This window comes from Triticum dicoccoides, chromosome 2B (assembly GCF_002162155.2).
Source record: "Triticum dicoccoides isolate Atlit2015 ecotype Zavitan chromosome 2B, WEW_v2.0, whole genome shotgun sequence".
NCBI classification, from domain to species: Eukaryota; Viridiplantae; Streptophyta; class Magnoliopsida; order Poales; family Poaceae; genus Triticum; species Triticum dicoccoides.
In genome coordinates this window covers 244,871,205-244,885,985 of record NC_041383.1, presented here as the reverse complement: position 1 = coordinate 244,885,985, position 14,781 = coordinate 244,871,205, and the positions used below count along the sequence as shown (strand labels likewise).

Below are 14,781 nucleotides of genomic sequence, written 5' to 3'. Positions count from 1 at the left end.
CCAGTTACGTTCGTGCCAAATATTCCCCCAATTCTTTTTAAAGACTGTACAATAACAAATGCTCACATACATTTATGAACACTTACTCTTAGGCACACACGTACATTCTATCTTTATGAGCGTCTGTAAGATACTGAACCGACATAACATCTTGAAATTGACGAAGTCATCATAAATACGTTGTAGTTGACGAAACACATGCTCCCACTACACGAACATCGCAGAAAAAATACAAGCATGCGTGTTAAGTCAAAAACTTAAACCCTGATGCACTCGTTCCACCACAAGAAAACCTAAACATCTGATGAGTACCGCGCGGTTCGCTCCCCTAGCGTTTTTCATGTCGTAAAATCAACCGAACTCTTTCCAATCTTACCGAATAGACGGGGAAGGAGCATGCGTGTTCTAGAAAAAGTAACTAATACCGCTAAACACTTGTTTCCCTCGGCGGCGTGGGGACGGTGGATACCGCACGCGCGCCGTCGCGCTACGACCGTCCCCGTTTCCTTCCGCTGCTCCTCAGACCATCAACCTAAATCGACCGATCATCCGCACACATCCCGCTCTCGCGCCATCAGACCATCGGCCCGCTCACTCCACCACGTCACTCCCACTCCACCACGTGACGGGAGAAGAGAGGTAAAATATCTCCTGCTCTCTTCGCCACCAAGCAAAAAGCCCGCGCCTGGCCTGGCCTCTGCTGGCTGCACTTTCCTTTCCTTTCCACCCCCGGAATCGCAGATATTTCCGGCACCGCCTTGGCCTGCGTGGGCCAGAGCCGCCGCGATCCGCCGCGCCGCCAAGTGTCCCCGCGCCTGCCGACTGCGGCCAGGGGCGGCGCTCAAACGTCACGCAGGGGCACGGCACGCCTTACCCGCTTCTGCAACTGCAGCTGCAACGCGGCGTGCCCGTCGCCGTCAACAGTATGTCGGTTTCACCCGGACCGAAGCCTATAAACACCGCGCCGCGCCGCTTGGCCTCGCCCCGCACCGCCCATTCCGGCCACCCGCGACCGCGCGGCGCATGGAACACACGCACACCGGCACCAATACAACGCCCGCCGCAGTCACCGCCTCCGCCTCCGCCTCCATGGACGCCGCGCTGCTGCTCGAGCCCAAGCTCGAGATGCTGCAGCAGCATCCTGCGGGCCACTACGCCGCGTTAGACCATCACCTGATCCCGCCGCCGCCCGCGCTGGTGGTGCCCTGCGAGCCGCCGCGGCTCCTGGAGGCGCTGCTGCAGGGGCCGCAGCTGCCGCCGTTCCTGTCCAAGACGTACGATCTCGTCAGCGAGCCGCAGCTGGATGGGGTCATCTCCTGGGGCCCCGCCGGCAACAGCTTCGTCGTGTGGAATCCTTCCGCCTTCGCCCGCGACGTGCTCCCGCACAACTTCAAGCACAACAACTTCTCCAGCTTCGTCAGGCAGCTCAACACTTATGTGCGTATCATATCACTGCCCAGTCCTCTGTTTTTCCTTTCCTTTGCAATCCGTCGCTGGATTATTCATGCCGCCGTCGCTGGATTATCCGTATCTGGCACTCTGTTTCAGATGCTCTGTTTTTCTTTTTGTTCCTTCTGGTTTCTGCTGCTGTACTCTGCTCAAATCTGCTGCGTATATATTTCTATGTACTTCCCTTTTATTTTGTGAGCGGAGTTGTGGTCTATAATGCCAATTTGGCGTTTCTTTTGTGAGCGGAATTGTGGTCTGTAATGCCAATTTTGCCTTTCCCGAAAGAACTGGATTATCTTGATCACTGAAATTATCCTGATTCCTGAGGAGTTGATCCTGTGATGGCAAGCTTAACCATTTGCTGGGATGCGACGCTGCTCGCGCTCAAAGGTAAGCTTCGCAATCCAAATGTGTATACGCATCTGTATTTGCCCATACTGCAAATTCCTTCTATCCAATAGAGAAAAAAACGCGGCAGCATATTTTGTTCTGTATTTGCCCATACTGCAAATTCTTTCTATCCAATAGAGAGAAAAACGCGGCAGCATATTTTGTTGGTTTTCTGCTGCTCTGCGTGGCCATGCATTCTTCTCAACTCCTCACCCTGCCTCCTTCGCAGGTTTGGCCTGGTGCAGCTCTACTCCTTGTAATTTATCACTTCTTCATATTGCCATATTTCTCAGACTTTAGCACCGTGTATTTCAAAACTACAGATACCATAGTGCATCTACTGCAGATTTTGTTTTAAGTTCACTGAAGATTTTTTCTGGCGGGTAACACCGTTCAGTTTTCTTCCTGTGTTGTACAAGGATGGGAAGGGGGTGATGTTGCCAGTATGGAGCAATTTGGCTCAGTATTTGTTCAGTTAGAGGTTCAGTTATACTCCCTCCGTTCCAAAATAGATGACCCAATGGGTCATCTATTTTGGAACGGAGGGAGTAGGTGGCAACTACTACTAGTATCTTAATAGGTTTTAGTCTTGAGTGACACTAAAAATATCACTGAACTTGACATTTTGACTGAGTTTATGATTGTACTGTTGTATTCAGTTTCACCTTCTTGTACTGGTCATTCAGTGACCTCATTGTTAGTTTTTAACATCTTTTTCATATTTATCAGGGTTTTCGCAAGGTTCATGCTGATAGATGGGAGTTTGCTCACGAGGGATTTCTGCGGGGCAGCAAACATTTGTTGAAGACGATTGTCAGGCGCCGGTCCTCGCCGACGCAACAAAGCAGCCCTCAGCCTGGTTCATCTATCTTCAGGAAGATACAGTCTAGTTCTTGTGGTGAGTCCACTCTGGACCCTGAACTGCGCTCCCTGAGAAGAGAGAAGAACGCGTTGCTACAGGAGGTGGCCAGGCTGAAGGAGGAGCACAATCAGACGATCGAGCATATGAACGCGCTGAACCAGAGGCTGGAGAGCGCGGAGGATCGGCAGAAGCAGGTGGTCTCCTTCTTGGCCAAGCTCCTTCAGAACCCGGATTTCCTGAGGCAACTCAAGATGCACAGGGGGAGAAGGGACGGGATCGATTCCTCCAGAGTGAAGAGGAAGTTCCTGAAGCATGTACCGCATGGCAGCAGAGACTCGGGCGACTCCAGCTTGCCGCGCACCGCAGAGAGTACATGTTCCCCTGCGCATCCAGTTGCGCACGACGCCATTGCAGACCTGCAGAGTTTTCTCCTGGAAGACACGGACCTTAGTGATGGCATGCTGCCGGGTAGCTTTGGTCTGGACGGAGTCGAGGCATCAGAGGACATCGGGGCTTTGGTTCAGGTATTTGACCAACAAGATTTCGGAACCGGGGCTGAGCTGCTTGAAATTCCTCCAGTTTCTGCTGCTGCTCATTGCCAAGACTCCACGTTTGGCAGGTCCAAGGGGAAGAATGTCATGTGTTCAGGAGGAACTGATGGCACATCGTCTCAAGCCAACTGCCTCGTGTCATTACCGGGCAACGTCTGCAAACTGATGGATGCCGATGGTGAGCAAATTTGGGGCGCCGATACTTTTTTTCAGAGTTCTTGCAGCGGCACCAGTCAACAAGCCTATGTTAGTGATCCCTATCTAATGGAGATTCCCGACAAGCCTGAGAGATTCTGGGAACTCGATTTGGAGGCACTGGATGATGGAGATCTGCACCTGGACAAGTGTGTTATCGGCGACCCTGCTCTTGAGCAACAGAGAGGAAACATGAAGCCATAGATCAATTGCGAAGCGGGGGAGGAGTAGGTCTGATGCTCGATCCACCTATCTTAATAACCATACTTAGCTGTGAGAAGTGCCATAGTTATTTGATATTTAGGATATGCTCACTATGGCACTAAGAATTAGTAGTAGTGGTGGTACTAGTAACTAGCGGTTTGTTTTTGTTTTCCATTCATTCACCCTACTGTTTTTGAATGGAAAATATTATCATGTCATTTGCTTTGTTTTTGTTTTCCATTCATTCACCCTACTGTTTTTGAATGGAAAAATATCATTGTGTAATTTGCTCGGAGCAAGTGCTCCGGCCAATCGTCGTGTTTCCCAACTATTGTTGTACCACTAGAAGCATACGTGCACTTTGCCGATCCATGTAAGTTTTTGGCATTGATGTGGGCAATCAGGCATTGTACTGTTGGCTGAATTCACAAGTCCAAAAGTAGGGAAACAAAAACTCACAAGCAGCCATTAAGCAAGTTGAACACATATCACTGCTCAAGGGTCCATAATTCTAGACATGTAAGTAGTATGGATATGGAATTGTTCATACATGGGGTTGTACAAAGGGGAAGGGTTATACAGTTGTTGCCACAGTATTGACTGTTTCATGTGGCAAGCTGGACAACCCAGATTACCTACAACATTTAAAGCTAAAATAAACTTTTTTTTAGAGAAAAGGGGCTTCTGCCCGGTTCCATTTCAATATAACGAGACCATACAGAGTTCTGTAACTTATTGCAAGCGACAGAAGCATCGCCTCTAGACAGTTTCAGCAAGCTACTCGCCAAACAGGGAAAGAAGACACACAAAGATGATAAACGTAATCTCGGCGCGGGCTCCCTCCCGCTAGGGTTTCCGCCGCCGCCGGCGCACGCGCCCTGGCGCATCCCGCCCCCCTCTTCCCCCTCCCCTCCCGTTCCCGCCCCTGCGCCGCCTCCCCGGGAGGTGGCCGGGGCGGCGCGCCCCTCCCCTTCCTCTCGGCCCCCTCCTCCGGTGGTTCTCCCCCGCCATCGCCGGTGGGCGCCCCCGGCGCTGGCCCAGGTGGTGCCGGCGGCCGCGGGGCCTTCTGTCCCCGCGCGCTCGTCTCCTTCCCGGGGCAGGTGACGGCGGCGGTGCTGCTCGGCTAGGCGGCGGCCTGGCGACTTGACGACGGTCGCCGGCGGTTGGTGCGTTGGCAGTGCTGCCCTTGGCGGCAGGGCGGCGTGGTGACGTGCGGTGGCCGGCGGCGCGCCCCCGGCCCAAATTTGGGCCCTTCTGGTCCCATCTGGGTCCTAGCGGGCCGGTTCCTCGGTGTGGCCTTGTTGTCTGCGGCGTGGTGAGGAGGAGGAGCGGCTCGGATATGGGGCGTCGGCGCCGATGGCGTCCCGGCAGCAGCGCGAAGGTGGGAGCTTTACGGGCCCACGAGGGCTCGGCCGGGCCTGTGGGCCCACGGGCCTGGTGTGCTCCTGCTATTGCGTCTGGACAGCTACCGTCGTGGACGGTGGAGGTGGGGCCCTCCCGCGTGCCGACGGTGCTGATGCCCTAGTCCCGGCTCTGATTCTTCGCCGCGCTGTCCCCACTTCGCGGTGTCGTGGTGAGACGGCATGGGGGCCTCATGACCGCGTTGGCGCAGGGTGGTGGTTGGTTTGGTGGCTGGATTTGGAGCGCACGAGGTGCGGGTTGGGATCGGGGAAAACCCCTGTCGGCGGGGCCGACACTGGCGCAGTGGCGCCTGTGGGTGCCACCTGACCTTTCGGGAGGGCGTCAGGGGCTACCCTTCCTCTCGCCTCGTCGTGTACCAGGGGAAACCCTTGGCGGCAGCGTCGTCATCGTCGTGATCCTTCTTGGAGGTGTTGATAGGTGCCGGCGCTTCGGATTCTTGGAGTCTAGTGGAAGATCCTGGTGGGCGCAGTGATCGTGAGGCTTCTTCGTTTTTGTTGATCTGCCGTTGTCGGCATTTGTTTTCTTTTGTTCTTTCTCTGTCGTTTCTTTTGGGCGTGACTGTGCTGCTTCCGCCCCAGCACCTATCCATGTATGGTTTGGTTGGTTGCTTTGTACACAAAGTGGGGGGAACCCTTTTTCGGTAACATGGAAAGAAAACCGGCCAGGATAACAAGGGGCATACCACTCCACCTGACCAAAGGGTCTAAGACCGAAAGATGAGAGGACTATGGAGATATGCAGCTATGAAGGCACACAAACACCCAGGGCGCCTAGCCCATCCGCTGCTCCATCCAAGTCCTGAATGATCTTCAATGCATATTGGAGCAGCGTCTTCTGCTGCTTCAGCTTGGTTCTGGCCATAGTACCGGGGCATGCCTTCTTACAACAACCCAAAGAGAACATGTGATCACTTCCACGCGCTCTCTTGCGTCGCTCGCGCACATGATCTTCTATTGGGAGCAAGCCACCGTCACCTTCCAAGTAATTGCATCATCCTCATTCTCAAATGAAATGGATTGAGCGATACTAACTAGATCAAACCAAAGCAACATAAGCCTATTATCTACACATCTCCTGAAAGTAATCTTCAGGTTACAACCATCCCAAACGTCAACAATAGCAACATTATGTTCATTAGCAAAGATATACAGATCCCAGAATTGGGAGGCTAAGCTACAATTACCAAACCAATGATCTTCCAAAAATTTAACTCTCATCCCATTCCCAAGTTTCCACTAAAACCCAACCTTAGCAGCCCACATCAGTCCTTTCGAGAAAAGAGAAGATTTGGTATCATGGCAGGAGAGGGTATTAGGTCTATTGGTATTATACTTGGCGTCAATGATTTGGTTCCAAATCTTCCCATCCCCTAACTGGTACTTGTTAATCCAGAAGCTAGGGGGTTGAGATTCATGTCAGTAATATTAGTGTTGCCTAATCCCCCAAACTCTTTTTTCTGGGTGACCAAATCCCAGTGAACAAGGTGATACTTGTGATGCCCTTCATAGTTATCCCAAAAGCAGTGAGCCATTTGAGAGTTAATCAAATTGACATCCCACTTAGGGAATTTGATCATACCCATTAAGTAAGAGGGAATGCTAGCTAAACAAGACTGGACCAGGATCAACTTACTATCATACCCAACTAACCTCCCCCTCCACCCAGATGCTCTCTTGAGAATCTTATCCACTACATGTTGAAGATCCTCTTTTCTAAGCTTGGAGTGATGAGAGGGAAACCTGAATATTTGGGAGGAAAAGATCCCAGGCCACAATATAAACTCTGTGCCACATGGTAGGATTTATCTTATAGCTACTAGATCAGATTTATGAAAATTAATTCTCATACCAGACATATGCTCAAAACTGGACAAGGTCCACTTTAAGTTTTTGGCAGAATCTAGGCTATTATCTAGGAAGAGAAAGGTATCATCTTCATATTGCGGACTAACCACACCAAAAGGGGAAACACCTTTCATCATACCTAAAATTGAACCATTTAGCAACTCTATTAAGCATCTTGCTAAACACATCTGCAACCAGGTTAAAGAGCAAAGGAGAACTAGGGTCCCCTTGCCTCACACCTTTGGAGGTCTCAAATAAATGGGTATTCACATTATTAATGCTGACCCGACCGAACCTTTGTGGAGCAAGGATTCAACCTTCTTCATTCACTTAGGGCTAAAGCCTCTATGATACATCATCATGGGGAGGTACTCTTTACTGACTATCATACGCTTTCTTATAGTCAAGCTTAAAAACAAACCCTCATTCTTGTTGATCACAATATCATGAATAATCTCATGTGTTGTGAATACACTCTCTACTATAAACCTTCCCTTGATGAAAGCAGTCTGATCCTGAGATATACGGTCATTGCAAACCTCACCCAGTTGATTAGTAAGACAATTGGCAAAAAAATTGAAACTATAGTTAGTTAAAGCAATAGGACAAAACTTCTAGATGATATTAGCATCAGCCTCCTTTGGAGTAAGGGTTAGGAGAGAGAAGTTTAATGTAAAAAGATTTAGATCATCTCTATTCCAAGAATTAGCCAATAGCATGAGGTCATCTTTAAGTAGGAGCCAAAAATGCTAGTTGAAGAGGAAAGGGAAGCCATTAGGGCCTGGTGCTCCCTCGGCATAAGAACCAAACACAACAAATTTAACATCTTCCTCTTTAATATCAGCTTTTAGTTTAAGATTATGCTCAGGAGATACTTTCTCAGACTCCTTCCAAAAGTCATTATCCAGAAAGATAACCAAAGCATCTTCCTTACTAAATAGTTTCATGTACTAGTTAACAACCACCTTAATGATGTCCTTGGTTTCCTACACAGGTCCATCAGGGCCGATGAGCAAGGGAATCTATTTATTCCTTCTCCTCTGATTAGCCAGGGCATGGAAGTAAGCAGTATCCCCCCCTGACGAGGATACAGACCCGGGGTAGGGTCATAGGCTCGACCTATACGTCCTACCAAAGGTCACTACCCTGGAAGACGAAAAGACCAAGAGTCAACAAAAGAGCACCAAGCAAGTACGTCGAGTGCAATCCACTCGACGGTCACATCACTCGACGGTTACCACCTACCGTCACTCGACCGTAAGGAAGGCCACTCAACCATATCGAAGACCGGGAGTCGGAAGAGCACGCAACGGCCAGATATTCACTCCTTGGTCTTCATGAGCATTAAGAGTACTTAATGCTGGCTTTACCAGTAACGCCCCTTACTTTATGTACATTAGTTCTCTTGTAATGGAGACAGTCTGGGGTCCTGGCGCACTCTATATAAGCCACCCCCCTCCTCTGGCACAAGGGTCCGCACCCTCTGTAACACAACACACATAATCCAATCGACCGCCTCCGGGCACTGAGACGTAGGGCTATTACTTCCTCCGACAAGGGCCTGAACTCGTAAACCTCGTGTGTACATCTTCGCCATAGCTAAGATCTTGCCTCTCCATTCCTACCCCCCTTTCTAGTGTCAGCCTTAGGATCACGACAGTTGGCGCCCACCGTGGGGCTGGTGTCATAGCAACTTATTGGTGAAGTTGCAAGTTTTTCCGATCATCATCATGGTTTCCGGTGGCGAGATGATCAAGGGCCACGAGATCCGTCTCGGCGCGCTCGTTTTCGTCGCTGACGACTCGGCGTGGCTTTAGGAAGCTCCGCTCGATGTTGAAGCGCTCCCCGTCCGAGGGGCGACGCACTTTCGCGCGTGCGTTCACGACGTCCTTCTTTGGCAGCCGTCGACTCAGTATCGGTAGGCTCCGATGGTGTTTTCTCTCCCCGCTGTTCGCCGCGGCAAGTAGTCTGGTCGATCGCGGCTTCAGCGCTGGGTGAAACACACAGTGTCTCGGCATTCGACCACCCATTAAGTCGCGGCAATCGAGCCCGATGAAACTCTCCACGGCCTGTTCGATCTGTCGACTGGCTCCACGGAGACCGCATCCGAGAGCGATATCAGCGATCCTGCAGTCGAAGTCTTAATGGTCGATGGGCCTCATAGCCCGCCCGGTTTCCACCACAAGGGCGGCGGGAACGGGGGCGGCGATCTGTCGCACGTCCATGAGGAATACCGACTCGAGCCCCTCTCTTTGCAGCAGAGGGAAGAACTTCGTCGCTGCAACATGGATGCACTCCACATGCCCATCGTTGGAGAAACCCCCGAGGCTCGGGCCTTGGAGGAGGTGCACCTAGCTAACTTGGCTGAGCGCACTCGACTGGATAACCTGCAGCGCACTCTCGATGAGCGCGCCCAGGAGCGGATCCATGAGTCCAGTCGACGACAGCTTTTCCCGCCTCCACCTAAGGTATACCGCACTTCGATTCAGAATCTCACAGCTGCGGCCCGAATAGCAGAGTCGATCCAGCCTTCCAAGTCAGAAGCTGGCCGAGGGCTGATGCAGATACGGGCCCTACTCAAAGCAGCAGGAGAGCAGAATACAGCAGTATCTCAGTCGCGGAACAGGATTCACAGCAGATCCATTACAGCGGACACGGTTCAGTCGGCTCACAACCCAAGATTGCCTCCGCGGCATGAAGGTCGTGGGCAGTATGATCATCCACTCGACCGTGGCAATCGTCGTCGGGGACCCATGCCTCCTCCGAGGAGTGCGTCATATGTGCCTCGGCGGAATGATGATAGGCGCCGTCACAGTGGTGAGCGCAGGATTTCAGTCGACCCAAGGGAACCGGGCTTCGATGCGAGGTCTATCCTCGTTCAAGGCCTGGTCGACCGGAACAGAGCACACAGAGAAGACCCTGGCAGATATCGTCCAAGTGGCAGCCGAGTGCATATTTCTGGTCCCGAGTGTTTTAGCAGAGCCATCAGGGCAGTAGTGATACCTCCCAACTTCAGGCTGGCGTCTGGGGTCAGTAAGTTCATGTAACACCCCGGATGTAACTTTCCCTCTTTGTATCTCCAACTCTTGCCATTTTCGGCTATGTGATATGATATTCCCTCCGTGGTTGGGTTTTGTCTTTTGTTTTGCATTTTATTCATGTCATGCATATCATATCATGTCATCATGTGCATCTCATTTGCATACGTGTTCGTCTCATGCATCCGAGTATTTTCCCCGTTGTCTGTTTTGCAATCCGACACTCCCACATGCACCGGCGCACCCCTCTTGTCTCTGTTCATGTGCGGATGTTGAACGTTCTCGGAATGGATCGAGCCTTGCCAAGTGGCCCTGGTATAGCACCGATAGACCACCTGTCAAGTTTCGGGTCATTTGGAGCTCGTTTGGTACTCCAACGGTTAACCGCACTCCCGTGAAGGCCTCTTTTGAGTTGCAGCCCAACACCCCTCCAAAACAGCCCAATAACACATCTAAGTCACTTCCATGCTCTCCGTTATCGGATCACGATCGTGTGGGCGAAAACCGCACCTCATTTGGACACTCCTAGCTCCTTCTACCTATAAATATGTGCACTTCCCCGAAATCCCGGATCATTTCCACCCTAACCCTAGCCCCGCTCCTCTCCGCGCCGCCGCACACGTCCGGACGGAGCCGGACGCGTCCGTCGCCGCGCCCCCGGCGAATCAGGAATCGCCACGTGGTCACTTCGCCGTCCCCGCGCCGCCGGCCCGCCAGGCCCGCGGGAAGCCCGCCCGGCCCGCACGCCCCGTCGCCGCTTGCCCGCGCAGCCGCGCCCGACCCCGTCGCCGGCCTCCGCCGCCGTCGCCGGTCCCGCATCGCCTCTAGCCGACCGCCTCCCGCGCCGCTGCCTTCAGCCGCCTCCCACGCCGCCATCGTCAGCGGCGCCCGAGCGCTCCGGCCTCCCCCGACTCCGGCCGCGCCCGAGCGTTCCGGCCTCCCCCGACTCCGGCCGCCGCCCCGGCCATCTCCCCTCCTACTCCGAACGCCGTCGCTGTCCACTCCGGCGAGCTCCATCTCCGGCCAGGGATCCTCAAACCGCGCGCGTCAGATCCGATCCGGCCCAGGGTTGACCTCTTCTTCCCCCGTTTTTCGTCTGTCAATAATCTGTGATAAAATTGTTGCATCTTCATCGCATCACACCTTCGCACCTGTGGCTCCGTTTTGGGCGTGTAGCATACCGATTTGTTCGTACCGAAGAGTACATCATTTCATCTCATTGCATCATTTACATTTGAGCTCATCTTGATGCCCGAAATGCTGTCGGAAGAGTGCTTCATAATGTTAGTTTCAGAATCATATCAGAACGAGCTCTTTTGTCATTTTTGCCATGATTGATTTGTGCATCCTATGGACTTGATCCCTAAATATGTTTTGAACTAGGCTATGTCTTATTTACAGAGGTGCTTACCATGTATTTTTTTGATCAATGTGGTGACTAGCACAAGCATGCAAACTAGGCTTCGTGATATTGCTGATTTTAGTCCCTGTTCTGCTGTAATTTTGATGCCATGTAAACATGTTGCTACAGAGAGATCCATGCATAATTTGAGATACTTCAGTAAGGGTGTTTTGAAAACATGGTTATGCTCTATACATCCATGGTCCTGGTTGCAATTATGGAGTAGTCTAGCATGTCATTTTCGTGCTCTACTTTTGCTTCAAAATGTTTCCTGGCAAATTATTTACATGTTATTCAATTTGGCCAAGGTTGTTGTAGTTGATCCGTGTATGCTATGATGTTGTTCTTGCCATGTATAGCTTCTATGACATGTCTTCTTGATGGATGTATGCTTAGTTTATCATGAGATGCTCTGTAGTGAGTGCATCGAGCTCACGAAGGTGCCTTCGTAATTATGTCAATGCCATGCTTTGTTTGCTGAATCTGTTAACGAAACTTGCTATGTTTACGTGGGTGCCATCATATTTTCTGATCCCTTTTGGCTTATGGTCAGTAAGGGACTTTTGATATATGCTTTGAGTAGATTCATGCCATGCCTTATTTTGCTATTAGAAGTTCCTGTAGCATGTTGATAACCTGCTCTGAACATTGCTTCGTGATGCTGTTTATGCCATGTCCAACCTGATATTTTTTGCACTTTCTCCATGCTTGTTTGAAACTGTTATGATGTGATTTAGACATAGCTCAGTGTTCCTGTTTTGTAAAGCATCTCCTGTAGATCACTGCCATATGCTTTGTTTTCATGTTGGGGTGCTGTAGCATAGTTTCTTGTTGCATGCTAAATAGCATCGTGCTGTTAATCGCAGCTGTGTGTCATTCTTGTCTTGCTTGTCATTTGCAAACCGTGCATCCGTTCTCGGTGATCCTTATATCGATTTCAACCAAAATCATCTCATCTTTCCAGCGGCATACTTGGTTTGCCAAGTTGATGCCTTGTTCATCATCTTTCCTTTCGAAGCACGCATATGCATTGCATATCACATCTCGCATATCATGACATGTATTGCATCATGTTGCTTGTGCATTGCACCGTGATTTATTGTGGTTCCTTTGCTTGTGTTCTTGCTTTGGGTAGAGCCGGAAGACGAGTACGTGCACGAGGAACCTGTTGAGTACGCTAACGAGGATCAAGCCTTCGACAACTCTGAGAACCTTGCAGGCAAGATGACCATACCTTCGATATCACTTCTATCTTTGCTTGCTAGTACTCGCTCTATTGCTATGTTAGCTCTACTTGCCATTGTTTACCATGCCTCCCTATTGCCATGTTAAACCTCTAACCATCCTGTCCTAGCAAACCGTTGTTTGGCCATGTCATCGCTTTTGCTCAGCCCCTCTTATAGCATTGTTAGTTGAAGGTGAAGATGAAGTTTGTTCCTGGTCGGAACATGGATATTTGGGATATCACAATATCTCCTATTTAAATTAATGCACCTTATATACTTGGTAAAGGGTGGAAGGCTCGGCCTTATGCCTGGTGACTTGTTCCACTCTTGCCGCCCTAGTTTCCGTCATACCGGTGTTATGTTCCTTGATTTTGCGTTCCTTACACGGTTGGGTGATTTATGGGACCCCCTTAACAGTTCGCTTTGAATAAAACTCCTCCAGCAAGGCCCAACCTTGGTTTTACCATTTGCCACCTAAGCCCTTTCCCTTGGGTTTTCGCGAGCCCAAGGGTCATCTTTATTACCCCCCCGGGCCAGTGCTCCTCTGAGTGTTGGTCCGAACTAGAGCCACTTGCAGCGCCACCTCGGGGAAACTTGAGGGCTGGTTCTAGTTGTACGTAGTGTTCATCCGGTGTGCCCTGAGAACGAGATATGTGCAGCTCCTATCGGGATTTGTCGGCACATCGGGCGGCTTTGTTGGTCTTGTTTTACCATTGTCGAAATGTTTTGCGAACCGGGATTCCGAGGCTGGTCGGGTCTTCCTGGGAGAAGGTTTATCCTTCGTTGACCATGAGAGCTTATGATGGGCTGAGTTGGGACACCCCTGCAGGGTATATAATCTTTCAAAAGCCGTGCCCGCGGTTATGAGGCAGATGAGAATTTGTTAATGTCCGGTTGTAGATAACTTGACACTTGACTTCATTAAAATGCATCAACTGTGTGTGTAGCCGTGATGGTCTCTTCTCGGCGGAGTCCGGGAAGTGAACACGGTTTGAGTTATGCTTGACGTAAGTAGTTTCAGGATCACTTCTTGATCGCTTCTAGCTTCTCGACCGATGCGTTGCTTCTCTTCTCGCTCTCACTTGCGTATGCTACCCACCATATACGCTTAGTGCTTGCCGCAGCTCCACCATATTACCACTTGTCCTACCTATGAGCTTAAATAGTCTTGATCTCGCGGGTGTGAGATTGCTGAGTCCCCGTGGCTCACAGATTCTACCAAAACAGATGCAGGTGCCGAGGATACTGGCGCAGATGGCGCAACTGAGCTGAAGTGGGAATTTGATGAGGCCCTTGGTCGTTACTATGTATCGTTTCCAGATGATCAGTAGTGGAGCCCAGTCGGGGCGATCGGGGATCTAGCATTTGGGGTTGTCTTCTTTTCATTTGAACTTGACCGTAGCCGGTCTATGAGTGTATTTGAATGATGTATGATCTTAAATTATGTATTCTGTGAAGTGGCGATTGTAAGCCAACTCTCTTTATCCCATTCTTGTTCATTACATGGGATTGTGTGAAGATGACCCTTCTTGCGACAAAACCACCGTGCGGTTATGCCTCTAAGTCGTGCTTCGACACGTGGGAGATATAGCCGCATCGTGGGTGTTACAAGTTGGTAATCAGAGCCATCCCCGACTTAGGAGCCCCCTGCTTGATTGTTTGCTGGTGATGTTGAGTCTAGAAGAAAAATGTTTTGAGTCTTAGGATTATATATATCGGAGAGTAGGATTCTTTTTACTCCTCAGTCCCTTCGTCGCTCTGGTGAGGTCTCCTGACGTAGATGTTTTGACTTTCCTCTTCTCAAATTTCACTAAAAAAAATTTAGGATCACGCGAGTATCTTGGAATCGTTCCGATGGTTTTGTGACGAGAACATTGTTCTTGGTGCCTCCTGACATTTAGGGGTTGTGGCAGTGTCCCGGGGAGTTGAGCTCCGAGGTGTTTTCGTCACAATTTTATCATTGCAGTTCTGGAATACCTGAGTTTTGCCGACATCGAAAATCTCTTTTGTACAGTTGTTGGTGAGATAACCCCGATAACCCAGTACTGGGGCGAGCTCGGGAGTATTGCCATAACTCGTATAACGGATGCTTTTCGAAGGTTGAGGTACACGATTTCTGAAGGTTTCTTGGTTATGTGTTGCCGGATGGATACAGCTGGATGTAGGGATTGTTAGTTTGGGTGAGATATATTGCTTCC

The 14,781-nt window shown here is 50.5% G+C and overlaps 1 protein-coding gene across 2 annotated transcripts; it reads left to right on the top strand.

Annotated features, from left to right (window-relative positions):
* The first annotated feature begins 598 nt into the window (after nucleotides 1-598).
* LOC119363324 (heat stress transcription factor A-3-like) lies at nucleotides 599-4,075 on the top strand. 2 transcript variants are annotated; one of them, XM_037628665.1, is made up of 3 exons: nucleotides 599-1,437; nucleotides 2,569-3,225; nucleotides 3,321-3,485. In XM_037628665.1, the coding sequence occupies exons 1-3, from the start codon at nucleotides 1,024-1,026 to the stop codon at nucleotides 3,357-3,359; spliced, it is 1,110 nt and encodes a 369-aa protein (XP_037484562.1). In that variant the 5' UTR covers nucleotides 599-1,023; the 3' UTR covers nucleotides 3,360-3,485. The 2 variants fall into 2 exon arrangements, with proteins under 2 accessions (XP_037484562.1, XP_037484560.1); XM_037628663.1 differs by having other exon boundaries at nucleotides 2,569-4,075.
* Nucleotides 4,076-14,781: the final 10,706 nt, after the last annotated feature.

What these genes read in the sequence shown, in the direction of transcription:
- LOC119363324 (XM_037628663.1), top strand. Translation starts at nt 1,024, where the DNA reads ATGGAACACACGCACACCGGCACCAATACAACGCCCGCCGCAGTCACC. An exon ending in TCAGGCAGCTCAACACTTAT is followed by an intron (nt 1,438 to 2,568) that starts GTGCGTATCATA and finishes CATATTTATCAG; the next exon opens with GGTTTTCGCAAGGTTCATGC.